This window comes from Amborella trichopoda, chromosome 11 (genome assembly GCF_054954075.1).
Source record: "Amborella trichopoda isolate Santa Cruz 75 chromosome 11, AtrichopodaSantaCruz75HAP2 v2.0, whole genome shotgun sequence".
Classification (NCBI taxonomy): domain Eukaryota; kingdom Viridiplantae; phylum Streptophyta; class Magnoliopsida; order Amborellales; family Amborellaceae; genus Amborella; species Amborella trichopoda.
The window spans coordinates 33,075,583-33,103,528 of record NC_142346.1 but is presented as its reverse complement, the minus strand read 5'-3'; the positions used below and the strand labels follow the sequence as shown (position 1 = coordinate 33,103,528).

The window sequence follows — 27,946 nt, the reverse complement described above, 5'->3', positions numbered from 1 at the left end:
TATATTTTTTGATGCGTATTTTGAAATTAAATCAAACTACATGAAAAAATATTAATTAATTAAATAGTTCATTTTTTAGAGGGATTTCAATAAATTTCCTTGATAATAACAATATTTGTAGCTTAAAAAAGCTCCAAATCTATTGCCACCACCATATCACATGTGGATTCTCCATTTGGATGTGCACTGGATCTAAGTAATTTGGAACTTTTTGGGAGGTTCAAACGAAATATTATTTGGGACAGCAGCATTTAAAACGATCTACTTGAGAGAGAAAAAGGCTTGGAGCTCTAAATATGCTTTATATCTATTTCCAACAAAAGAGTAGATAAGGACAACCCATTTTAATGGCCATTGTATCTCAAAGATTTGGTGCCTTTATGGGACGTTTACAATTCACATCAAATCTTATTTCAAGGACCATGATTTGGATTTGGGAGTTGATTTGGAAATCTTTTTGGTCCTTCACTCTCTTCAAAAAGTGGTTTTTGAGATGGCTATTGTTAATATTTATTTGTTTATATTGACATTTGACTGCTAAACCTTAAATATGCAAATGTTTCTAATTGGATATGTGATTCACAATTTATATAATAACCGTACTGTTTTTGTCTTATGATTCATAGGAATTTTTAGACGACCCAAATACTTGGATAAGGCTCCAATGATAATAATGAATTATTTAAAAAATTTGTTGCCATTTACTTCCTAAATTATCCATCACTATTTCTTTTCTTTGGGTAGGTAGTCCTCATTACTTTAATGCATTGATTTAAAAAACGTCGGTTCGGCATGGAATTGGTTGGTCCAACCCGAGAATCAGTCAACCCGTCTATGTATATATAGGAAAACGATTGAGTCTAGTTATGCACAGTAAAATATCGATTCTCTATAATACAACGGCGATCCATACCGCCAATTCATCGATTCAAATCGGTTTTTGGTCCGTTCACTATTTTTCATGTATTTTTTCACCGGTTCATTTTTTTTCGGCATACTGAAATGATGATTTAGGACGGTCGATCCATTGATCCAGACCTGTTTTTGGGGTGCCCAATCTGGGTCACCCGAGTTACGAATCCGTTTTTTAAAACACTACCTTAAGGGAACATGCATGCTATATTTAATTTTTCCTTCATTATGCTAGCAGTCCTACACCTGACATTATTTTAAGGAAACATACATGCTAGATTTAGTTTTTCCTACATTATGCTAGCAGTCCCACTACTGACCAATGTCAGCTAGGAAGAGGTATGTCATTCCTCTACCCAGAAAATAGATCAAAATATAGTGCACTTTTCTTTATTTTTGAATTTTGACAACAAAATTGAGTTGTTTGATGAGCCTCTACGACCACATATAGAGGAACCACAGCCGTCGATTCATCTACACGGTCTATTTAAAAGTGGTATGAATCATGACTAGTACCTGCGCGTTTGGGCTGTCTTATTTAAACCGACCATGGACGCCAGGTTCACTTAAAACCGGCTCCAGTATCGATTGAAACTTTTGGACCCAGACTTTAGGTAGATAAAAAGTGCTTATGAAATTATTTGTTGATGAGTTCGAGATAGTTATATCCAAAATTTGAAGCCTTAAAAACTAAAAAAAATTTATACAATGAGACTGTCTATTTTTTATACAAGGAGGTCATAATCATTCTTGATTGTTAGATTTGAATTTGGATGATTGAGAAAGTGTAATTGTTTAGGCACAAAGTTCAAAACAAAATCTCTGGGATGTTGTGATACACTTTAATCTATTAGATTCCATATCCAATGGCTAAAAATAGTTGTGACCTCCTTGTATGAAAAACAAATAGTCTCATTATATATAAGCCCAAAAATAAAAGTATTATAGATAAAGTTTACCCCTAAGGGAGTAATTTAAGACATGAGCACATAACTTTTTGGAGTAGAATGCACCTTTTAAAAGAAGAACGAACCTAATGCTCCCATTTTTCACAAATAAAAGAAAGGAGAGAGATAGAGAGAGATGCTTCCATATAAGATATAAAAGGAAAAAAGAAGTAGGACAGTCTTGAATGTGTGATCATAAGGCCCCACATGCACCCCGTGACCTTTATTTCAACAACAGTGATCAAAACCATCAATTTTTTACGAAGTTCTTACTCTTTTTTCTTTTATGTGTTGATTTAGACTTGGGGAGAATGAAACTCAAGATGTCGTATAGTGATACCCACCACCCTAACCACCTACACCTAGAGCTCATCCTCGACTTTTTAAGAACTTCTTTCCCTACAATACATTGCTGAAGCCCGGAGCAGCAAGCATAGCAACTCATTGGGTGCTGAGAAAAATGGGCTGTGGTCTGTATCCATGGTCATTACCTCTGTTGGTGGCCAACACTTGATCATCTCCTCTTGCACCTCCAGCTTCAGTATATTGTCCTTCAATGTCTTTATATAAACTCGGGTTACCTTGTCAATATCTTCTGTGTGTTCTCCTTCATAGCATGCATTAAACATAGAACCCAATGGCCATGGCCTCAAGAGCATAGAAGCTAGGGTTGAGTCCTGTGAATGCCACATTTGGAATGTTATAACAATACATATTAATGTTAAAGCCAATATTTCAAAACCAGACAATCTGAAATGGGAATCACCGATCTAGATTAGAAGTTGACCTGGACCGAATTGGTTCCAAGAGGTAATCCAAACAATGGAGTAGTTATGGTGGAGAGGCATATTCATGTCTCTTAGGGGAGCTCAAAAAACATAAAAAATAAAAAAATAAAATAAAATAGAATGGAGTAATTATGGTGCATAATGGATGATCCATAAAATGTGTTAGGACAGTCTAGGGTTTCAAGTCCTTTTTATGTTTTCTAGTATCCATGATTATCAAGGTTAAAAAAATCTATTCATAGCAGGTGCCGAATTGCATTTTTCAGCAATATTTTAGGTGTGGCTTTACAAAGCCGCGGCTCCACAATATAAATGTTTTGAAAGGCTGCAGCCCTATCAGAATAAACCTCACCACAAAACTCACTGAAAATTGCAGTTTTAGTGCCGGAAGACCTTCAAATCGATCATCTCAGCCTTGATCATTATGGTTATGAAAAAACATAGTATTTCAAGCCCTAAAAATAATATATATTATAACACATTATCTAGACTGTCCATTTCATCCTAAAATAAGTATTCATGGATCCACAAGGTGTTTACCATTTTTTGAGCTTCAATTCCATGCTTATTGTCAGAAATTTATTATAGAGCATCATGAAGATTTTTTTATGCCCAAAGCGCTGTCTGGTAGGGTTTTACTTTATTTTCATAAAGCCTAGGCCTTGTAAAAATTGCATCCATTGGGAAGATTTGTAATCTAAGTGTTGTGCGACATATGCTGATCATGTGTTATGAAGAATACTTTTACATGGCCATTTGGGATCACTTTTACAAGTTGTATTGGACAATGAGGAAATAATAGTCATGTAAACGAAGTGTTAATTTAATAATTGAAAAACACCAAAAAGATAGCTATAAATGATCAAATGTTCTTTACATGTCATTTTGTATAGACAAGGCTGTTAATGGGCCTGGGCTGGCTCGTCTCTTCCAGGCTGGGTTCGGGCCGTCCACAGGACGGCCTAGCCGGGGTGTAATAGGCCCAAAATATTGTTTGGGCTAGCACTAGCCTTGCCTGAATTTTTTTTTGAAAACATATAAAAAACCTTTCCTATATAATTATACAAGGCCCAGCCTTATTTTTAAGGCTCGGACCTCGTTATTGTGAATATGGAATGGAAGCGGAAAATGAATTTTTAAGCCCGACCCGAACTTGCATGGTTTCAGGCCGGGCCCCGCATGGTCCTGGCTTATTAACAGCCTTGTGTTTAGACAGGGGCTACCCTAAATAAGTATTCATGACAACTACCATGACTTCATGAAAACTAAGTATATGAGTTTTTTTAAAACAAAAAGAAAAAGAAAAGAAAATGCATCCAGTCTTAGGCACTTGGATTTTATTTTGGGGTGTGATTGGTGTAAGGTTGCAACCTTAAACAATCAAATCAGGCGCTCCTCCAAACTGTATCGTAAATATAATTTTGTTGTAAAAAATATATAAGATGCCTTGAGAATCTTTTTTAATCTCTAATTCTAAAATTTTTAATTCCAAAATGGTTTAAATTATATAGATCTATAAACTCTTGAAAATCTGTTGGTAGAGACACTATTTTTAGGACTCGAAATCTTTTTGTCTTTTCATATTGTATACCCAATGTTGATATGATTAATTAGAGTTTTCCAACATCAAAACAATTTTTTATGGTGGATTTTTGAGGTGCACTTTAATCCCACATTTTAATATTGCAACCTTATATAAACTTTTTTTTTTTTTTTTAGTGTTGTTTGTAAGCGTTAGAAATATCATAAATGTAAGCGTTAGAAAATAAAAAAGCAAATAATTTTACTTCTAAGGTATTACCTCATCTGGACTCAGTTGGTATAGAGCTTCTCTTTGCTTCTCTCTAAGAAACATTATGCTCGTTGGAGGCTTATCTGGACCAAGCCCATAACCAAACTCCCACAGATCACCAAACCGTTCCTGTAATTCACAATTTCTGTTTTGGTAAGAAAGGGTTATATATATGTGAAACCATATTTAATGAAATAAAAATAAAAAAATTAAATTCCAGGCCATGTTAAGCTTCCCAGTCAAAAGAATTAAGAAGAAGTCAAACATTATTTGTTTTTTGTTTTTCGATATGTTGAAGGTGGGAATGGAGGGTGGGACCTTCTGTTGAAACATCTGCCCGTCTACTACCAATGCCCCAATAGGTATTTGGATGGATAGGATATTTACGTCTACTACCAATGCCCCAATAGGTATTTGGATGGATAGGATATTTAGAAAGTAAGAACATAAAAAATAAAATAGTGGGTGGGTATCTAGAGGGGAGCCAAAAAAATATAACATGAGCTTAACAAATGTATATATATATATTGCAAATTATGTTTTTGATATTTTTATTGTATTATTCTATTTTTGAAGAATACACATCTAAAATTTCAAGTTATTTAAATTTGTACAAAAAAATTAAAATTAAAATACGAAATGAGGTTGTGACCGTCAGATCGCCTCAAATTCAAATTGAGCAATTGGGTTCATATGAACTCATATGTTCATATGAGCTAGTGGGCTAATCTCAGCATTTTCTATATATATATATCAAGGAGGTTTTGTAGGGAACCAGCCATGACCCATACCATCTTGATGCCGGTTCGGTCTCAACTTATTTTCATCTAAATAGACGATCTGGATAGAAAATTGCTAGATTTTAAAACACTGATTAGAATGCATGATAACAATCACGAAAAAAATCAAATTTACCTTGGTATCAGAGGGTAAGCCTTTGTGCACCATGGCAGTCAAATATATTGCAAGGCTTATTTTCTTCCCAAAGAAGTGAAGGGCATAACCCAGGCTTAGCCCACCTGCACTGTGACCCACTAAAATAACCTGCAAAACCCAAACTAAGCTCATGAATTCATAGACAAAAAGGCTGGATCAGCTTGTTTGAGCTATTTTTAGCAAATCCTAGCGGATTTTGGAACAGTGTTTTAAAACTCAAGCAAGGGCAATAGCTTGAGTTATTCGGTATTGGCAAGATGCAAACTCCGAGAAGGAACCCGTCAGATTTAAGGTTTATATGCTTCCCCTACTGCATAAAGGATACATGTTTGCCTTCTTCATTTTGGCATGACAACTTATACAAATTTGGCCGACTTCCCGACAATTATTGTTATCGGGATATTATCGACATGTCTTAGTAGGAAAGGGATTTAACACATTATAAAACAACATTTTAAAACTTGGACGAGGCAATTCGGATTCGACCAAGTAACCCGGCCTCCGCCAATGGGCAAGGCGATTTTTGGAAGTGTCAATAGTACACAATAGTTTTAAACTTTAAATACAAGACTACCTTATATAGGATATGTTAGAATGATTTTTGATAGAATGGTTTACTGATTAGCTTTGACAATTAAATTTCATGTCAATCACGGTTTGAATCCCCCGGTCAGCTTTTTTTTAAGACTTCATTTTGTTCTACTTCAATATTTTTTTTATGGGTGCGGTTTGTATAGAGCCGAGGCTCTAAACAATCAAATTAGAGCCCACCTTCAAATAAGTTGAGAAATATAGTTACAATACTGGAAATCTTTTTGATACCCTTAAAATATATATTTATCTCTAATTATAAAATTTAAAGCTTAAAAAATAGTGTAGATTAAGTAGATCTATGAAAACCCAGAAATCTTGAAAATAGACGGTCCAAAATTGTGCTACAATATGCACTATTTCCAAAACTTGAAATCTATTTTTTTTCTCATGTCCATGCATCTTGATACCGAGATGATCACAATTTGAGGATATTTGGGCATCAAAAGCCCACCAAAATCAAACTAGAAACCTCTTATAAAGAGGTCCTTTAACCTTAAATGCATTAACCAATATGCCGTTTACTACTTGGTTGACAAAAGAATAGCCTATATTATATATAACTTAATTTGTTTCGCCAATTTTTTTTAAAAAAAATGAGTTGAACTTGAGCGAGTTACTCAAACTAACTCACCCGAGCAACTTGCCTCGGCCAGGTCCTGATTACCTTGGCCGAGTCGATTTTTTTAATACTGTTATAAAATATCTACTTTTATAAAATTAATAAATAAAATATCATTAAGGAAAATATTAGTAAAATGATAATAGAGATTATACAAATCTCATTGCTTGATCTCTCCCCCAAGAAAATAAAAATTTTACAAATTCAAAAATCTGATTTTTTAGTTGGTTTGAGTTCCATATTCAGCATTAACCATAAAAAAGAAAGGAATTTGTTTTCAAATTTCAAATGCCAATCATCTTTTTTAGAAATGGTAGGGCGTCTATATTCGTCATGCTTACTCAAAGAAGGACAAAATTTTCAATTAAATCCTCTTTCTTCTTGTATTCTTATTATAAAAGAAGGAACAAAATTTCAAAATTTAAACTTAATTTTATTAACAATAACAGCATATAAATTACAACGAATACCATTATTTCTATATTGATAATGAGTTTTTTCAAGCAAGTTGGTGGTTTGAATTAATACGATTATTATCACCGAAATTAATCAGCGTGATATTATAGGATATATAAATTTCATCATAATAATTTCAATTTATAGGGATAATATTGCAAAAAATATCAATATTACAAAATATCACGATAAAAAAACCAATAAATATAAATTAGCGGCGACAATTGCCACTAAGTCGACCAAGTCACTGACATACTCGGCTAAGTCTGTATGGATGACTCAGACTTAAGACCCTGCCAAGTCCCTAAACCGAGCCTTCTTTTTGAGCCATGGTTTGAACCTTTGACCTCTCTCACCCAAAATGATGTTACCAAGCTGAAACTGAAGGAGAGTGGATAAAAATTTAAGTGAATAGAATAAGGGTGAGGGTATAAGGTGTCAACCTGCACATCAAAATCTCGTTAAAAGATGTATTTTTGTGTCGAAACTCTGATCATAGCTTAAGAATCTATTTTTCACTTTTATTATTAAATTGAACGTTCCAAAATAGTGTAAATCTATGAACACTTAAAAACAGTGTTTAAAAAAACGCTGAGTCGAACCGGACTCGCCCGGTTCTACTCGGGAATCGCCATGGACGATTCGAATCGGTGGAAAAAATGGTCTAGAGAGAACCGGACGATTCTGCACAGTGACTCGCCGATTCACTGTACGGAATCGGCGAGTCCCGTACGAAAGAACAATTTTTTTATTTTTTATTTATTTATTTATTTATTTTTTTATTTTTTTATTTTTTTATTTTTTTTTTTTTTTTTTTTTTTTTTTTTGTAATCCATGATCGAATTTTTTGTTTTTTTTTTTTTTTTGGAACCCATGATAGAATTTTTTGTAATCCATGATTGAACTTTTTGTTTTTTTATTTTTTTTTGTAACCCATGATAGAATTTTTTGTAATCCATGATCGAATGTTTTGTAATCCATGATCGAAATGTTTGTTTTTTGTTTGTAATCCATGATCGAAATGTTTGTTTTTTTTTTTGTAATCCATGATCGAATTTTTCGTTTTTTGTTTTTTTTGTAACCCATGATAGAGTTTTTTGTAATCCATGATTGAATTTTTTGTAATCCATGATCGAATTGTTTTTTTCTTTTTTTGTAATCCACGATCGAATTTTTTGTTTTTTTTTGTTTGTTTTTTTTTGTAATCCATGATCGAATTTTATGTAATCCATGATCGAATTTTATGTAATTCATGATCGAATTTTTTGTAATCCATGATAGAATTTTTTGTAATCCATGATCAATTTTTTTGTAATCCATGATCGAAATGTTTGTTTTTTTTTCTTGTCATTCATGATCGAATTTTTTGTTTTTTTTTTTTTTTGTAACCCATGATAGAATTTTTTGTAATCCATGATTGAATTTTTTGTAATCCATGATCGAATTGTTTTTTTCTTTTTTTGTAATCCACGATGGAATTTTTTGTTTTTTTATGTTTTTTTTTTTTTTTTGTAATCCATGATCGAATTTTATGTAATCCATGATCAAATTTTTTGTAATCCATGATTAAATTTTTTGTAATCCATGATCGAATTTTTTGTAATCCATGATCGAATTTTTTGTAATCCATGATTGAATTTTTTGAAAATTTGTGATTTTTTTTTTTAATCCTTGATCGAATTTTTTTTGTAATCCATGATAGAATTTTTTGAAAATTTGTGATTTTTTTTTTTAATCTATGATCGATTTTTTTGAAAATTTGTTAATTTTTTTTTTTAATCCATATTATTCAAAGAGAAAATGAGAGAGATGATGCTTCTGAGGCCACCCTATCCCAGCCATATTATTCACATATCCAGTCCCAACAACAACAGTGTAGGGATGACCACGACAGTGCAGGTGAGCATGAAAGATGGACAAGCTTCGGGGATTTTGGATTGGGAACACAACAAAACACTAACACTCAAGGATTTGGGAATAGTCAGACGCCTGCTAATATCGATGATTCGTTTTTAGATCGAGTTAATGAATTGTTAAACAAATTCAATCAATAGCACCAGCGTGACCAAGAAGAACAATAAAGTCGTCTATCATTTTATTTTTAGATCATATGTTACTAATTTTATGCTTTATTATAGTCTATGTATGTTGATATACTTATTCCATGATAATTCTATGTTTATCCTTTTGTGTGATGTAAATTAAATGCTGAATGGCGGTTCATGTAGGGAAAGAACATATCAATATTCGCATATTCATTCAAAAACATGAAAATTCTTAATGGAGTACCCTCATTTCTTATTGAATTCCTAAAGAACAATATTTCTAATGAATTTTAATAATTTTTTCGGATTTTTTTTTAGCTTTATTCTGACAGATTCACCCGATTCCCGATCCGGATCGCCGATTCGCAGATCCGAATAGTTTTTTTGGGTGCCCGATCCGGGTCACCGATCCGTTTTTTAAACCATTGCTTAAAAATCATAAAAACAGACGATCTAGATATTGTGTTACAAGATGTATTATTTTTAAGATCTAAACTTCATTTTTCCTTTCATATCTATAAATATTGAAGTCAAGATGATCAATTGAAGAATTTTCTAGCGACGAACAACATTTTTTGACGGGTTTTTGAGGTGCACCTTCCTTCTAAAGTATAAGGTGGACACCTTATATAAATTTTTTCCGTCGAATAATGAATCGTTTAACTCAAGGCTGGCAACAGGCCGGGCCTGGGTTGAGCTAGCATTGGCCCTAGTCCCTATAGTGTCAGCACAGAAGTAAACTAGGCCAAATAGGCTCTGGCCCAAGCCTAGGTCCAAGCCCTATCATACTGGGCTAGAGCAAATAAAATAAAAATGAAAGGAAAAATAGGGCTGGACTGGGCCGAACTAAGCCAGCCTAGTTGTCCCTTGCATGACGGGACCGGACCAAGCTGACAGGCCATGCCAGGCCGCCCCGCCCAGCGCATTGCCACCCCTACTTAAATATGTGTAGTAGTAAAAGTGGTATTCTTTCTCTCTCTATACCTTCTCATTTTCTCTATCTATACCTTTTCATCATCTGGGATCGTTGAGATGAGATCGATAAGGGGCTTGTTGTACTCTTCAAAGGAGAAAATGGAGTCTGCATCTCTTGGATCAATTCCTGCACCAGCAAGGTCCACGGCTGAGACCTTATGTCCTTTATTCCTCAAAAGTGAAACAATTTTATACCAACACCAAGCGCCATGGCAGGCCCCATGAACTAGAACAAAGTGTTGAATCCCTGGATTTTCTCCCATGAGATTTTCCTATATACAATTTCTTCTGACACAAAAGGGGAGAGAGAGAGAGATGTGTGATACAATTTAAGTTGTATGAGTTTATATACTCTAATGAATCAAGAAAGGGAAGAAAATGTTAGATAATATGACAAATAAGTAAGACTCGGGCAAAACCAATGTCATAGAATTGTGTTTCTTTTTGTTTGTCATATTGAAAAGTAGCCAACAATAAAATATAAGCAAGGTGTGGGCCTGATAGTGGACCAGGTGGTCCGGCCTGGTCATCCCGGTCCTAAAATACTTGGACCTGGGCCACAAGACGTAGCATGAGGACCGTGCTACCATGGCCAAGTGGCCAAGGGGACAGCCCTTGTTTCTCTTACTTTTTTCTCAGTTCTTGAGTTGCATTTGGCTCTGCTGTGGCCTCTTCGGCGTTGTCAGGGCCAGGCCGAACTAGGGTTGGTTTAGTTGGGTTTATGGCCCAGGTCCAAGGCTAGCCTGGCCGGTTGCCAGCCCTAAAAAGGTGTGATAATTGAAAATGTTTTGAGAGGGTCACAACCCTATCAAAATAAGTAACACCGAACCTCAAAACTCACTAAATTTGCATTTTTGTCATTAGAGTACCTTCAAATTGATAATGTTAGTCCTAACCATTATGGTTATGAAAAACAAAATTGAGGATTTCAAGTTCTAAATATAATTTATATTATAACATATTATCTAGACTGTTCATTTCGCCCTAAAAACAAGTGTTCATGGATTCACAATGTCTATACTATTTTTTGAACTTCATATTTCATAGTTGGTGTTGAAAATTGATTTTAAAGTCTTACTGAGATTTTTGATGCTTAAAGTGCTTTTCGAACAAAAAATCGAGGTGAGGATTTACTTTGTTTTTCATAAAACCTAGGCCTTATAGAAATTGCATCCTTTACGAAGGTATTGTATACCATGAGACCATTTACTTTCAATACAACAAGGTCGCATTCAATTTTAGCCACTGGATGTAAAATTCGATAAGTGTAAATGTGTCATAACATTAAGGAAATTTCATTTTTTACTTTATGCCTAAGCAATGACACATTCTCAATCACCCGATTTAAAATCTAACGGCCAATGATGATCGTGGCCTCGTTGTATCAAAAAGTAAATACTCTCAGTATATATATTTCCCTCTACGAAATTAAAATACATTTCTAAATTGCATAGTTAATATCGTTTTTGAAATTTAGCAAACCATCAAATTTAAAACGTGATAACAAATTAAGATGAACCACTACGTGGCAAACTATTAGATACCCAATCTTAATTAATTACAGACCGTTCGTAGGAAATGGATGAGTGCCTGCGACTATGTATAGGATCGGGGTGCCGTGTCCTAACAAGTTTCCAAAGAGTAAAGTTGGACTGCTTTTGTCTAAGACTACGACTGGCCAGGCGGCCTGGTCTGCCCAGCGCTAAAAAATTAGGTCATGGGCTACAAAAAGTGGCCCGAGGGTCGGCCGGGGGGGTCTTTATCAAGGCCAGTCCGGTCTAACCCCTTTTCTTTTCATTTTTTCTTTATTTTTTTCCTTTTGATATGTTAGGCCCCGTTTCGCTAGGCCCAAGGCTGGCTCAACTCATTGCTTACCCTATTTTTGGCCTTTTTATGGCCTTTGTCAAGCCTAGGTAGGAGCATCACTCCAAATCTTGCATTAATTATAGCAAAATAGTTTGATAAGACTACAACCCTATCAAAATAAATAAAGCCTCATCTCATAACTCATCAAAAATTGCAATTCAAGTGTTAAAAACCTTTAAATCGATCATCACAGCTCGAACATTTGGGTTGTACAAAAATATTAGGATTTGAAATTCGAAAAAATAGTGTATGTTGCAACAAATCATTTAAACCATCCATTTCGCCCTAAAAATAAGTGTTCACATATCCGCAAAATTTATACCATTTTTTAAATTCCAAATTTTATTGTCGGTGTTGAAAATTAATTTTAGAGCCATCATGAAGATTTATTATGCCGAAAGTGCTTTTTAGATGAGGATTTGAGATGAAGCTTTATTTTGTTTTCATAAAGCCTAGACCCTATAGAAACTTATCCTTAATCATAATATTATATATATATATATATATATATATATATATATATATATATATATATATATATATATATATATATATATATATATATATATATATATTATTATTATTATTATTTTTTTTTTTTTTTTTTTTTTAAAGGATAAAACTGACGAGACAAGGTCCAATCCTTGTAATCCTGTGTATAAGGGACAAGGCAAGCCTCGGGTCAGTGTTGTTGACCCGGTAATTTGATAGCTCCACCCCAAATAGCTAAAAATAATCGGTCCTTGTTGGTGTTGGTGGCGTCACCACTGCCGGCGATGATAGCGAAGGCGGCAGCGACGACAACAATAATAATAATAATAACGAAAAAACAGTATGAAAAGGGCCCACCAATTGACCTTTTGGCTTTTTCACCAGATTATTGACGCTTGTTTTGAATAACTTGATTACCAAAATCATGAGGGCTCATACGATAAGGTTAGTGATAGGATTTGAGAGGTGGTATTGCGGTTGTCAACAACTAAGCAACCAAACTCAAACTCAGTTTTTGTATTAGATAAGGGTGTCATTTGTATAAACAATCAAATTAAAGTTCACCTCCAAATTTTATCATAAACATAATTTTGATATGGTACTTGCCTAAACACGTCTCAAGTTCACAAAAATAGGAAGTTATCAAAATACTTATAAGAGATAAAGTATTTAACATTCTACCTACTTGATCATGTAGTTTCTATGGGTATTTGGAATTTAAATCAAAAAATTATTGGTGACGTGATAAATGATTTTTCTCCAATGAATAATTTGATACATTTTTCCTTGTAAAAATGAATGAATGAGAAACATCTGGACCAAACCCAAACTAATACTCATTGGAGTAAATTGTTGATGTAATTCAAGCTTCTTTTTTGTTTTTTGCTAGTTAAGCAAATTTTTTAAATGTGAAACCAGATTACATAAAATGAAAATAAAACAAAAATTGCAGACCATGATAATCTCCCCAAGAAAAGGACTAAAAAAATTAAATTAAATTATTAATAGAAGGCAAATGATTGTAATTGGTCTACTAAATAATATATGCTAGACTGCCCAAATTGAATGAGAAAGAAATATGACATGTACTGCAGTTAGATTTTTTTTTTTTTTTTTGGGGGGGAAATTAGGGATCCAATACAATTCAAATTTTACAAATCCATTCCCGATTAAAAAGAAGGGTACTTAGAAAAATAGAAGGTGAAATGTGTCTATCTTTTTGGGCAGCGATGCGCCCCATATTTCCTGTAATCTAGGGTGTCCGGCCGATATAATTCTGAACAAATCAGCTCACATAATCAAAATACTTAGAAGTTTGAATCATACTCGCTAGGGTAACAGGGGCAGCAATTGTCCAAATTTATGCCAAAACATATAGCCTTGGCCAATTATAAATCGATTCATTCGCTCATTTCATTAGTAAAGTCAAACGTCACTCTTAACATGAATATGATCAGAACTTTTTTTTTTCTCTATATTTTCAATTCTTACTCACCACCATCATCATCGAAATCTTTTCCCAACTATTTTGGCTCAGCTAATAAAAAGTTTTGACAAAGTTTTAAGTAGGTAGCCTACCTAATACAACCCACCTTGTTTACCTAGACTTGGGATGGGTTAAAGAAAAATTTAAGATCATCACCCTTCTTATACCAATTTTCAATCCTCATCAATTAATCGATTTAGATTATGTCCAAGGTTTTAAAACAACTGCTTCTTGAAAATGCTGGTCGTTATATCATTCACGAGCTTAACCTGTTATGATATATGACAGTGATGTTTAGGGAGGTAAAGATGGGTCTCAAAAGGGTTAAAATGATCATTTTTTGGCATTTCTAAAATGACTCATGGTCTACATAACGGCCCTCAGTTTATATTGATAAAATTAGCCTTCCAAATGAGAAGTTACTAAGTTAATGGCCATTATTTTTTTAAAAGCTGTTTGCTCAAAAAGATTAAAAAGAGGTTCTTCAAATATTTTCAAATGCTCTTCTCCATTACTCCTCATTCCTTTTCCCTTTCCTTTATTATTTATTTTATATTTCTTTTTTTCTTGATAAAAAACCAAATTCCCTAATATAACAGCCAATACTGCTGTAAAATGGGAGTACACTAGCCCCGACCATCCCGTTATATCCGTTTTCTAAAACTTTGTTACAATGTATCATAATGTGTGTGTGTGAGAGAGAGAGAGAGAGAGAGAAAGAGAGGGGCGGGAGTGGGGGGGTGGGGGGGGGGGGGGGGGGGGCTCAATTTTGTCAAACACACAAAGAGGCAGAGTAAAAATTTCTATGCATTAAATATTATCAATATGTATATATAATATAACTAGAGGTAACTTGCCTTGCAAGTTAATGTGTGCAACAAGATAAATTACAATAAGTAATCTACATATAAAATATACCCTTTCTATATAGATATGACAAATTAAATACAAGATCTCCAGTGGTCTCTACACTCCCCCTCAAACTGAGGTTGGTAGAATAACAACAATTTGTCAATGAGATAGTTGGGATGAGCACGAGTCATTGCCTTGGTAAAAATATATGCTAGTTATTATTGTGAGGCAATATGTGGGAATGTAACTTCGTCAGTCATGAATTTTTCAAGAATAAAATGACAATCAACTTCGATAGGTTCGTACCGTCTTGGAACATTGGATTGGAGGCAATGCTTATTGCACTCACATTATCAGCATACAAGGCGTAGGAGATCGATGAAGAATATTTAGGTCATGTAAAAGAATACTCAACAAGTAATTTCACAACAAGCTAAGGACAGTGCTTGGTATTCGGTTTCTGTAGAAGATTTCGACACAGTTTGTTGTTTCCTACATTTCCATTATATGATAGAATCTTTAAGAAATTTACACCATCTAGTGGTCAAGTGTCGAGTATTAGAGCAACCTGCCTTGATATAGGATCGTAAGTAGAGAGAAGAATCAGAGGAGAAGAACAGGCCTCTGTGGCATATACCCAGTAGATAACGAATGATATGATGGACAACCGAGAGGTGGATACAATGGGGATCTGTAACAAATTGGCAGACAACTTTTACTGCATGTGATATATCTGGATGAGTTATAGTGAGATAAAGCAGATTATCAACCAAGTGTTTCTAGAACAGGATCTGGAAGTCTATTTTCATTATCGTTTTTGTATTTTGCACTCACCTTCATAAGTGTATCAACCCATTTATCATCAGATAAGTTGGCTAGTATGATCAAATATTTGGTGTGCTTCTTTTGGTTAACTACATATCCATTAGGGGAATAATGAACATCTAGGCCAAGAAAGTAAGTAAACGGACTCAAATATTTCATTTTGAATGAATGACTGAGACGCTATTCCAAGTGTTGTATATTATTAAGATTGTCTCTTGTGAGAAGAATATCATCAACATATAGGAGAATGATTGTTATCCTTGAAGAATAATGGTGGGTAAAAAGCGAATAGTCATATGCACTTTGTTTCAATCCAGCATTCATAATGACCTCTTGAATTTGTTCAAATCATGCTCTTGGAGCTTGTTTTAAACCATGCAAGAATTTTTTCAAATGAAAGACCTTAGACTTGTAATAGCAATACCCAGGAGGAGCATTCTTCATATCCATATGAGAGATAATCTATTGAAGAATAATTGAGAGGGAAATTATTGTACATAAAATGGCCATTTTAACAACTGAAGCAAATGTTTCTTCATAGTCTATGCCATAATTATGTTTTTAACCTTGAGCAAGTAATCGTGCTTTATATGGCTCAATCCCTCCATCAGATTTAAGCTTCACAGAAAAAACCTATTTACTTCCAATAATAGATGTATTAGGAGGGCACGATATAAGATCTCAATTGTCATTTTCCAACAAGGCACTTATTTATGCATCCATGGCCTCTTTCCAACATGGGATGGTCAAAGCTTACTGGTAGGTGAAAGGAATAGCAACTGAATCTAAGGGGGTAAACAACGTTCTAGGAAGTAAACAAAGATCTAGATGGTTAGAAGGAATCTCAACAATATCAAGAGAAGTACACAAAGATCTAGGTTGTAGTGAAAAGTCAAAATCATAAAAAAAACCATATCAGTCAGATGGGTGAGTTAGATGTGAAGAACATCGTAAATAGGTAGAGTTATCAAAAGAAACAAAATTAGGAGAAAAGGATGAGAGAAGAGAATCACTTATAGAAAGGGTGGGTCCGACCTTGCTTTAAGTGGTGAGATGGAGAAGGGGTGGATTGGTTTTGTTTGCCCTGTTGTTGATGCCTCAAAAGTTGTAGTGATTTATCATAATTATTAACATCTGAGAAATTTGGTAAGAAAGGAGTTGAGGACTCTATTGATTTAACAATTGAAGAGTAATAAAATACGCTTTCTAGAAAAACGACCTTGCGAGAAATACATACACGAGGTGTTGGATCATAACATAGAGTCCCTTTTGGTCAGGACAGTAACCCACAAAAACACAATTGGCTGCTAGAACATAAAAATTTGTTATTTCATGTATAGGAAGATGAATAAAACAGACACATCAAAAAACAAGCAAAAAGGAATAATCAGGGTGAACATGAATAATGAATAATATGGAGATTCTTTATGCAAAATTGAGGAGGGGAGGCGGTTTATGAGGTACATAGTTGTTGATGCAGCACCAACACAAAAACTATGAAGAATATAGGAGTCATGTATAAGGGTCCCAATAACTTCCAAGATATGACAGTTTTTCCTTTTAGCTATGTCATTATGTTATGGAGTATAGGGACAAGTTTTATGTGATTGAATATTCTGAGTTTTCAAATATTCTTTAAAATCATGTGATAAGTATTCCCCACCCAAAGTCTGACTGTAAGATTTTTACTTTTGTACCAAACTGAGTTGCAACCATGGATAAACAAAGTTTTAACATGGGATAATACTTCAGATTTATGGCAGATAAAGTATATCCAGGTATAGCATTGGACGCTCTGAAATGTGGATGCTTAAAATGAGATTGTTTGGATAAACATTAGACTCTAAATAGAAACCCAAAGGACATCACATTTGGGGTCAAATTCACCTGTGTACTTCATATCAGAAACACATGTTTTATATTATATTGGGCACTAAGCAATTCAAATGGTTTAATCCTCTATTACAATTTACATCGATTGAAGAAAATAAAAATAAGTCGAAAACCTTTGATTCTAGCCTTGAAACCTATACATTACTTTCTAAAAGAATAAAATATACAAACTAATCAAAAGGGAAAAGATAACATCGAAGGCATATCGACCCATATACCTGTGGTTGTATACAGGGATATTATCCTTTGGGTTTGATCTTCCTAAGAAATTGGGTCTCAAATGAATGGTAGGAGGCGATTATCTCTCTCTCTTTCTGTATCTTGAATATCTCACTCTCTTTTCCACTCTCGATTCTTACTGAGGCAAGACCTCGCAAGAATACTTCTCTATTGAACTATGTTTATAAAAAATTTGCGTCCCCTCTTCAATCGAGAAGTCCCCTTTTTATATTGCTAAATTATGGTTTTTTAATGGATAACCAAGCATTTCCCATCCTCGAATCTTCATTCTCTATCTTTATCTTGGATTTATCCATTCATTTGAATCACAAAGTTTGCAAGGTGTAATCCTTATCTTCATAATGCTTTTTACCTCTTGCGTTTATCTTTTCGCACAACCAATTTTACTGTTGGGTTGTTCATGCAGATATAATCATAGGTGGTTCATCTTTGAATTTCAAACATTTGAACCTCATGATCATGCAGGAGATCCGTCAGTATTGTTAAGGGGCTGAAACCACTTCCATTGTTCAACTTTATCAATGCTACACCTTTTAAGGGTGATGAAGCAATGAGCCAAGAATCCGAAGCAATGAGCCAAGAATTCAACGGTGCTGATTTCATAAGAGAACTCCTTGTATTAATGAAGGAATCCCCCTTTTGGTAACCAAATATCGTACGGTACATAAGCCTTTTAAGGCCTTGATTGTCAGGCGATGATGATGGATTAAGCCATCTTCAGGCAGCTTGAGACTGCCGATTGATGTGGTGATGGGTTAAGCCATCCTCAGGCAGCTTTAAACTGTCGTTGAGGTGGTGATAGTTAACCTATTTCTGAACAACTTTAAACTGCTGTTGAAATGGTGATACGTTAACCCATCCTGGGCAGCTTTAAACTGTGATTGACATAATGGTGGGTTAAGCCATCCCTAGGCAGCTTTAAACTGTCGTTGAGGGCGGTGATGGGTTAAACCATCACTAGGCAGCTTTAAATTATCGTTGACATGATGATGGGTTAAGCCATCCTCGGGTAGCTTTAAATTACGATTGAGGCGGTGATGAGTTAAGCCATCTCTGGGTAGTGTGAGACTATCGATTGATGTGGCAATATGTTTAGCCATCTCGGCATAACTTGAGATTGCCGATTGATATGAGACTTAAATGGGGAGGGTTATAATACCTTGAACATAAATCGTTGAGAGTCTTAGCTCAATCTCAAAACACAAAGGCATAACCCAACTAACATAGGTTAAGCCACACTCAAAAATATCGTCAAGGGCACACTTAAACCGTGTCATTAAGAACCATGCTTATTCATGACCATCCACTAAGGACAGTCATCCAGAATGTGTCATTGACTTTGTTGTGTGTCGTCTTCCAAACGTTTGTTTAAAACTTACTTAGTCTTATATGGGGACTAAGCAATATATCTTATAGGAAAAGCTTATTAATAACTTATCCCACGGTCAGTCACACCTTAATCTTTATCAAGTGTTTATTACAATGTATCTAGTCTTGTATAAGATAAAAAGTATAGCCAACAAGCATGTACAATTATCAATGAACAAAACAATATACTTATATCTCATTCTGGATAAAATTGGAGCATGATCCCACACATCACTATGAATAAAATGAAAATGCATAGTTGTTTTATGTACTCTAATAAGAAAAGGCAAACTAGTGCTTTTATTAAAAGAACAACTGATACAAGATTTGTTGACAGAATTTAAAGCAAATGATTTATTGCATAATGAACCAAAACGAAACAAAGTATCTAATTCATTTGTATTCAGATGACTAAGTTTGATACCACATATGTTATTATTTATTAGAAATATAAAAATCAGAATCTGATGGAGACTGAAAGAATCATCACGGCTGGGTTTCTCAAACTTCAAGGCAAACAGACGACCAATTCTATGTCCCTTCCCTTTCATTGTCCCAATGCGTACGTCTTGTATTACACAACCATCAGGAGAAAATTAAACAATGGAACCATCATCAACAATTTTTCCCACAAAATTAGATTAGCAGTTAATTTAGGAACTAAGAGAATATTAGGTAAATGAAAATATGCACTAGGGGAGACAGAATGAGAGATTATCAATGCCAGTAATATTCAGTTTTTTCCATTAGCTGTGAGAATCTGACTATTGTCTTGATATGGTTTAGTAGATGATCAACTTGTGTGCATTCAAGTCATATGATTAAAGGTTCCCAAGTCAATAAACCAAAGGGGATTCATACTAGGGGATAGGTGAGAGTTTATACCAACAAGCCTATAGCAAAGAAAATAAAAGAGATAGTCGTATACACAGAGTTTTGTACAAATTGTCGAATATCATTTGACATAGCTGATGTCTAGGAGGCTGTCATGTTTGAGGCATGACTAGTATTTCTTGGATAGGCCTTTGACCTTGTATGTATCATTAGTCACTTTGATGTATCATTAGCAACTTGGTATGCCTTATAAAAAGGTTTTCTTGTATGTGATGTATGATTGTCTCGCTAAGGACAATCTCGATACTCTGTGATAATATGCCCAAGACGTTTGCAATAATTATAAAAAAAAATCTTCTTACAATGGGAAGGTATATGACTATATTCTTTACAGTTGTAGCATTGCAGCGAATGAGTTCTTTTGTGATGGTTTTCCTCTGGCTCGTTGAGCTACAAAGGTAGACTCTATATTCTTCTTTCCCTCAATGGTGGGTTGTGTTGCACTTCTTGTCTCCTCAAGAAATAACTCACCTAGAATGATATCCATATTGGGCAATGTTTTGCGATTCAAAATATTAGCTCGAATGATCTCATATTCTGGGCGCAACTTCATTAAGAACTGCATCACCTTTTAAGCTTGTAATACAACATGCACTGGTAATAGCTATCGAACTTATAGATTCATATTTTGTTCACAAGTTCATAAAACTAACATAATATTCCTTAATGTTTTTCTCCCCATGTCCATAGGTAAACATATCATACTCGGTTTGGAATAGCCTTACAAGATTTGATTGTTGATAAAAAATTTTCAGATATTTTCACATTTATAGCGCAGTGCGAAAGCCTCTCATTGGCATTCTAATGTTCATATCCACGGAGCCGAGGATCCATAAAATAATTTTTGCATTGTTGATTTTCTATTATTGGGTTTCTTTAGTATTGGATGGATCAAGTTGAGGTTCAGTTCCATCAATAAATCCCCATAAACATTTTCCTTCAACAAAAAATTTAAAATGCAAGTGCCAATCGGGATAGTTTTTCCTATCAAGTTTTATAGCCAACACATTTTCTTTTTCAAAAGCCATGTAGAAATGACTTGATCACTCTCAATCTCAATAAAAGAATACTCGATTGAGGATAAAAAAACTTGACAATTACCGGCTTAGTTTTGAGAAACTGTAGTTGTTTTATGATGGAAAAAAAAAACTTTTGCATAAAGTTGGAGCAAAGAGAAGTACCTGGTGAACGAACGTAACAAGAAATTGTTTTTTTAGTTGATAGCGCAAAATCACAATAAATTGAGAAGAAAAACAAGAACCATTAATAAGTTCCTAATGAAGAGAGAATAACAACTGTCAAATAAAAATCATCAATATGACATGAAGGGGATTTGCAGAAGGGGGATAGAGACGTCAAAGCAATGGAGGGAGAGAGAGATAGTGGTGGCAATTGAAAGGGAGTGTTGTAATGAAAAAAAAAAAAAAGGCAAAGAAATGGTAGAGAGAGATAGAGACAACAATTGAAACATATAATAATGAAATTTGCACAAAAACTAATTTATGAAAGAAGAAAACACCAAAAGAACCTGATTGGCGGGAGAAATATCTGATTCACAAAAAGCTGCCAAATTGCGTCGATCAATTAAACTATGATTTGCCGAAGAAAATAGTGATAAACAACACAATAAAGAAAACTCCAATCCTCCACAAGAATATGAACTAACCATTCAAAGAATAATTTATCTTAGGTACAACAATCTTAAGCAATAGACGTAGCCGATTAGTGACTCTGATATCATATCAAACACACAAAGGGGCAGAGTAAAAGCTTCTATGTATTGAATATTATCATCATGTATATATAATACAACCAGAGGTAACTTGCCCCACAAGTTAACTTGTGCATCAAAATAAATTACAATAAGTACTATACCTGTGAAATATACACTTTATATAAAGAGAGAGTAAAAACTTTTATATATTGAATATTATCAACAAATATATATATGTATATATAATACAACCAGAAGTAACTTGTTACGTAAGTTAACAAGATAAATTAGAATAAGTAATAAGAAAAAGGTTGCAACCTTAAAATGTAGAATTAAATATGCAACTCAAATATCCATCATAAAAAGGTTGTTTGGATGTTGGAAAACCCTCTAATTGATCATCTCAACATCGCGATGTATAAATATGAAAAGGAAAAAAGATCTTGAGTCCTCGAAATAGTGTATCTTGTAGCACATTATGTAGATCGTCAATTTTCAAGATTTTCATGTAATTACAAATCCACTTGATTTGAACTATTTTTAGAGTTCAAAATTTTATAGTTTTTCATATCAGAATTACATTTATTATAAAATTTAGAAGGGCGCCTTAATTGGATTGTTTAAAGTTGACCACACCCTAACTAATATACCTATGAAATATACACTTGCTATGTATGATATGACATAAAATAATTACAAGATATTCAACGATCTCTACAAATTTAGGTTTTAAGAGTTTATATGTTCTAAGGAATCAGAAGGCGGTGATTGAATTTAATGGAAGATGATGGTAGAGAATAGGATAATAGATTAGGAGGGGAGCAATACTGGTTTTATAGAAGTTATTTTCTTTTTGTTTAGGGTGTGGTTTGTATGAGGTTGCAACCTTAAACAATCAAATTAAGGTGCACCTCTAAATTTTATCATAAATATAATTTGGTAAAACAAATTCTTAGGATGGCATGAGAAGCTATTTTTATATCTAATTATAAATTCTTAAACAACAAATATGGTTCAAATCAAATAGATCTATAGACACTTGAAAATATTAAAAATGAACGGTCCAGATAAAGTGTTGCAAGATACATTACTTTTAGGGCTGGAAATATTTTTTTCTTTGCATACTCATACATCTCAATGTCAAGATGATCAATTAGAGGGTTTTCTAACACAAAAAAATCCCTTGAAGATGAATTTTTGAGGTGCACCTTGCAATCTTATATAAACATTTTCCTTTTGTTTATTACGTTGAAATGTTTTCATCTATTAATATAAGCAAGGTGATAGGTCTACACCCAATTTTTTTTTTTGGTAAATATTTGCACCGGTTTTATGAATTTGAAATACATTTTTTAAGTTACATAATAAATAAGGATTGTATACAATGAGATCATGTACATTTGGTACAAGATAGTCACAATTACTTACAACCATCCGATATAAAATTTGATCGCTTGGGTGTGTTACAAAGTTCAAAAAAATTTCTTTTGAAATTTGAGCTTGATCAAGGGAATAAATACAACCATCAAATTTCACATTGAATGTTCGACATTAATTGCGACGATCCAGTACCAAAGATAAATGATCTCATTGTATACCTTTTATAATGTATATTGTCTTAGAATATATCAAATGATTAAAATAAATACATGATAATCACTTCAAATGAACCTCTACTCTCTATCTATATTATATTTATCGAGATAAGACCAAATTGGTAGTCAAACTACGGATCAAGTCTTGACCGGTCTGGTCCAAAGTATAAATCTAATTTAGTGAAAAACCATTCACCAATTGTTCAATCTATTCAGACGAACACACAAATTTTGATTGTCTAGACCAGCCACACAAAGTTGGGCAATTTCTTTTTGTAGACTTTAGCATATATGATTTTTAGTAAAGATTGCCCGCTATTTCATACATAAAGCCATTATTTTATGAAAATATTAATAGACATAACCAACAATCATCAATCCAATATATAGTCCCATTACACTATTACTTTATATAGTCATTATCTTATTTTTCAACTTTAAACCCCAATTCTACGTATTAAGATTGCTGCAATGAACTTGTTTACCTGTGGCATTTACAATTGAGAGGGTATTGAAAAACTCTTAGAACCAACATTTTGCAATAAAAAAATAGGTTAAAAATGGACCTATCACGAAGTATTTTCTTTATTATTATATTATTTAAAATGATGTGCTTTGGCAATAGAGTGAGAGGGGTTGACAACACGCATGTTTGGTTCCCGTGAAAATATTTTTTATGTAAGAATATTTTCACACTAATTAGTTGTCAATTAATCTGAAAAGATGCATTAGGACCAATTGGTCTGAAAATACTCTCACATCTAACCACACAAGAGAGTTATTTCACATGAAAATATTTTCATGTGAAACTAAGATGCCCTAAAGTGAGTATATAATTTTTATGGAGAAGTATAAAATACAAATCATGAGCTATTTGTATAAAGAGGTCACAATCTCTCTTAGCCATTGATGTGGGTCGTTGGATGTTACTATTGACAAAGGTTGAAACGGAAAAAAAAAAACTTACTTTGTGACACACCTCAAGCAGTAAGATTTTACACTGACCACTAAAGATGACTGTGACCTCCTTATAATAAAGACAAATGATCATTTAAGTTATTATCCCATTGTTACTGAGTCTATATCCATCTAGCATTTAGTTTTCTTATAGATTAACTAATGAACGATGCACCAAATCATACACTAATTATAATTTTTATTTGACATCAGAAGCCTCCAATTCAACCTCCAAGGTTGGGTTTCTAGTGTACCGGTTTGCCTAACCCAAACTAATCAAATGAATAAGTTCATGTTCATATGATGCTGATGATGATGAAAAAGGCCCAAAAAGGTTGTTTCATGGAATTATTCAATGACCAATGTTTTAGATAACTTAATTGCCAAAGTCATAAGGGCTGATATAATAAACTAAATGTGGTGCGGCGTACCATAGGTAGCAGTAGTTGCCGACCTCCTCGGCTGGTGACTATTTTGTAATAATTATATTAAAAAAGAATTATATACAGTGTCAACCTTATAGTATAGAGTACTATATATAGGAAACAATTGTTTCATTGCTAAAAAATTCTCCAATTAAATGTTTCAATCTTGAGATGTATGTATATGAAAAAAAAAAGAATAATACATTTTGTAACACATTATCTGGACTGTCTATATTCAAAATTTTCAAGTACTAAGAGATATGCTTGAACCGCAGTATATTTGGAATACTAAATATCACAATTAGGGGTATAAACAGATTTTCAAGCCACCTTAAGACATTTCAATTCTGAAACTGCTTCTGCAAGCAAAGTTTGGATGTGCACCTTACTTCGACTTTAATGTGGGAAGTTATATTATAAGTTTATTTTTCTCTTTTTTAAGTAATTTAGTGGTATGAATTGAATTCGGATTTAATGTTGTAATTATCAATAGCTAAAGAATCATGCACAATCCGGATTTCAATAAAAAGAGAGTTTTGCTTCCTGGGCATCATCTCCTCAGGACAGTTTTGGTATAGAAGTTCATGTTACATGTCAAGATGAAAAACATGGGTCATTAGTGGATTATCAGGGCCCAAACCATTCTAGTATCATCAGTGAACACTGGAAGACACTGAAGTCATAATTATAAGTCACAAACGAGTCATGAGCCCATAAAAGACTCGAAACTTGCTTAAAAAATATTAAAACTATTAGAAAGAAAGAACACACTAATAAAACAAAAGAGGTTATAAAACATCTTAAAGGTCTACAAGAGATAAAAACAACTGTAACAACAATTGAATATGGATAAAATTGATTTACAGCTCGAAACAATTAAAAGAATCCAAATAAAATTAAAAAAAAATAAAATTAGAGCCTATAATTAGAAAAATCCACAAATCAGCATCAAAACTAAATCAAAATTAAATCTAATTGTAGATAATTTATTTGTGATTTAGTAATAAATATATGAATTTATTAAGACTTTTCAACCAATGCGAGTTTATACCTTGAACTTGAGGTGCCGAGGTTGAGTAACTCCGAAGTGACTTGGCCAAGCTTTAAATCACTGAGTAAACCTGAATTAAAAATTAATCATACTAATAGGACTCATTGAACATTAATGGTCCCATGGTCCTTCCTGCTTGCCACAATATACAACAGAAGCTTGGATCAACAAGATCGATAACTCGCCAGATGCAGAGGAGAATGAGTTGTGGTCGGAATCAATAACCATCACCTCCACTGGAGGCCACCACTTGATTACCTCGTCCAGTATCTCTGGCATGAGTACCTTATCTTTCTTTGAATCTATATAAACTCGGGTCACCTTGTCAAACTCCCCTCCAAAATGTTTGACTTTGAAAAAGCATTGTAGGTGTCGGCCTTTGAAGCACTAAAGCTAGGGTTGAATCCTGTGGATCCCACACTTTAAATATTTTATCCAAAGACACATGAAATATGGGATTTATATGAACCTTATGTGTTTTAAATATTAGAAAATTATAAGCCAGAGACATGAAAAGAAATATTTTATCCAAAGACACATGAAATATGGGATTTATATGAAGCTTATGTGCTTTAAATATTAGAAAATTACAAGCCAGAGACATGAAAATTTGGATTCGTGGGAAGAATTTGTAATTTAAACATCGGAAATTTATAGTCAGAGGCATAAGAAAGATTGGAATGATTGGTAAAATATGCTTTAAACATTGCAAAGATATAGCCAAAGGCATAAGAAGCATTAATTAGGCACAATTTGTATTTCCAAATATGGCCTTTATAGCCATAGACACATGAAAAATTGGATTATTGAGTGCAATTTATTTAGGTTATATAACAAAATCATTTACCTTTTATACAAGGAGGTCACAATTATTTCCAACCATTCGATGTGAAATTTCATAGTGTGAATGTATCACAAAGTTTACGAAAATTTCATTTGAAGTTTGAGCTTGGTCAATGAAATAAGTACAACCATCCAATTTCACATCCAATGGTCAAGATTAATTGTGACTACCTTGTATCGAAGGTAAATGATCTCATTATATACTTTTCCAATTTATAATAGCAAAATAATATTACATAAATGATTGAGATTTAGAGAGATAGAGAGAGCCTCCATACTTATAGCTATGTCGGAACTAATTTCTAGCCAGCTGAACAAATTAACCAATTTTCTTTCCAATAGGTTGGAAATTTGTTCTTCAAAAAAAAATTTCTTTTCACTCTACTGCAATTGTTGACACCTTAACCATCAAGCCATTGCCCATATGCAACATTACTTTTTAAAAGCATTAGAAACATACCTCTAATTTCGATACCAGTTGACATTTTGGTGATTCAGTAGCCGAGCACCAACAAAACACTTTCCAATCTAGATTGCTAATTCAGACGGGTATCGGTCGGTGACAAACCGGTTCTTGCATAGCAAAGGTCCCGGTTCTTCCTTTTCTTCCTTGTTTTTAAGCTTGTCTAGCGATTTCTTAGGTCACATTAAATCCCCACCCTATAAATCCCAATTTTAGTTTGTATTTTATTTTATTTATTTTTAATATATTTGGACATTCAAATATTGGATATTCTCACACAGACTGGAATGTCTATTACTAAGCTGAAGCAACTCTAATCTTTATTTCGCTAAATAAATCAAGAAAGACCCTCGAAAAAATGAAAGAAAAGTGAAATTGCAATTGTTCTCTACTAATATTGAAAATCATGAACTTCGATTTTCCTCTGGGGCGTTACCCCATCAGGGCTTAATTGCTATAAAATTTTTCGTTGCTTTTCACAGCGAAAAATGACGCTTGTCGGGGCCTATCCAGCCCGACCGCATACCTATGCTCACACCCATTTCCGATCTTCGGTCTAACCTGTAGAAGAAATTTAGAATATTTTCATATTAATAAAATTTGAAAGAATAATTCCAAGAATTTCTATACAATTAAAGGAAGCCAAAGGGAAATTATGATTTATTGCAGGGGACTAATTCAGCTCTCCCTACCTGAACACATTTACATTTTCTTTTTCTTTTTTTATTTCTTTAATATTTTAATCAAACAAATAAAAAGCGAAAAGAGGCTTGTCTAGCTATGCCACCATTGTTTAATGTTCACACCCAATGTAATTTTTGGTAATTGCACCCATCTCATCATGAAGAATTTATGTTTTAGTCAAAAATAAAAAATAAAAAAAATCGCTTGTTCAATGATGTTTGATTAAGGGATACG

The 27,946-nt window shown here is 33.6% G+C and overlaps 1 protein-coding gene and 1 long non-coding RNA gene across 2 annotated transcripts; both read right to left on the bottom strand.

The window, feature by feature from the left end:
- Positions 1 to 1,808: 1,808 nt before the first annotated feature.
- Positions 1,809 to 10,377, bottom strand: LOC18441044 (methylesterase 17). Its single transcript, XM_006851183.3, has 4 exons — positions 10,097 to 10,377; positions 5,355 to 5,483; positions 4,449 to 4,568; positions 1,809 to 2,536 (listed from the first exon to the last, which is right to left on the bottom strand). Exons 1-4 carry the CDS (start codon positions 10,325 to 10,327, stop codon positions 2,243 to 2,245), a joined length of 774 nt encoding a protein of 257 aa, XP_006851246.1. The 5' UTR covers positions 10,328 to 10,377; the 3' UTR covers positions 1,809 to 2,242.
- An 8,986-nt stretch (positions 10,378 to 19,363) lies between these two features.
- LOC148779863 (uncharacterized) lies at positions 19,364 to 25,995 on the bottom strand. The gene is made up of 2 exons (XR_016044988.1): positions 25,723 to 25,995; positions 19,364 to 19,654 (listed from the first exon to the last, which is right to left on the bottom strand). It is a non-coding gene; the product is annotated as an uncharacterized LOC148779863 (long non-coding RNA).
- Positions 25,996 to 27,946: the final 1,951 nt, after the last annotated feature.

What these genes read in the sequence shown, in the direction of transcription:
- LOC18441044 (XM_006851183.3), bottom strand. Translation starts at nt 10,327, where the DNA reads ATGGGAGAAAATCCAGGGATTCAACACTTTGTTCTAGTTCATGGGGCC. An exon ending in CGATCCCAGATGATGAAAAG is followed by an intron (nt 5,484 to 10,096) that starts GTATAGATAGAG and finishes TGGGTTTTGCAG; the next exon opens with GTTATTTTAGTGGGTCACAG. An exon ending in GCTTACCCTCTGATACCAAG is followed by an intron (nt 4,569 to 5,354) that starts GTAAATTTGATT and finishes TGTGAATTACAG; the next exon opens with GAACGGTTTGGTGATCTGTG.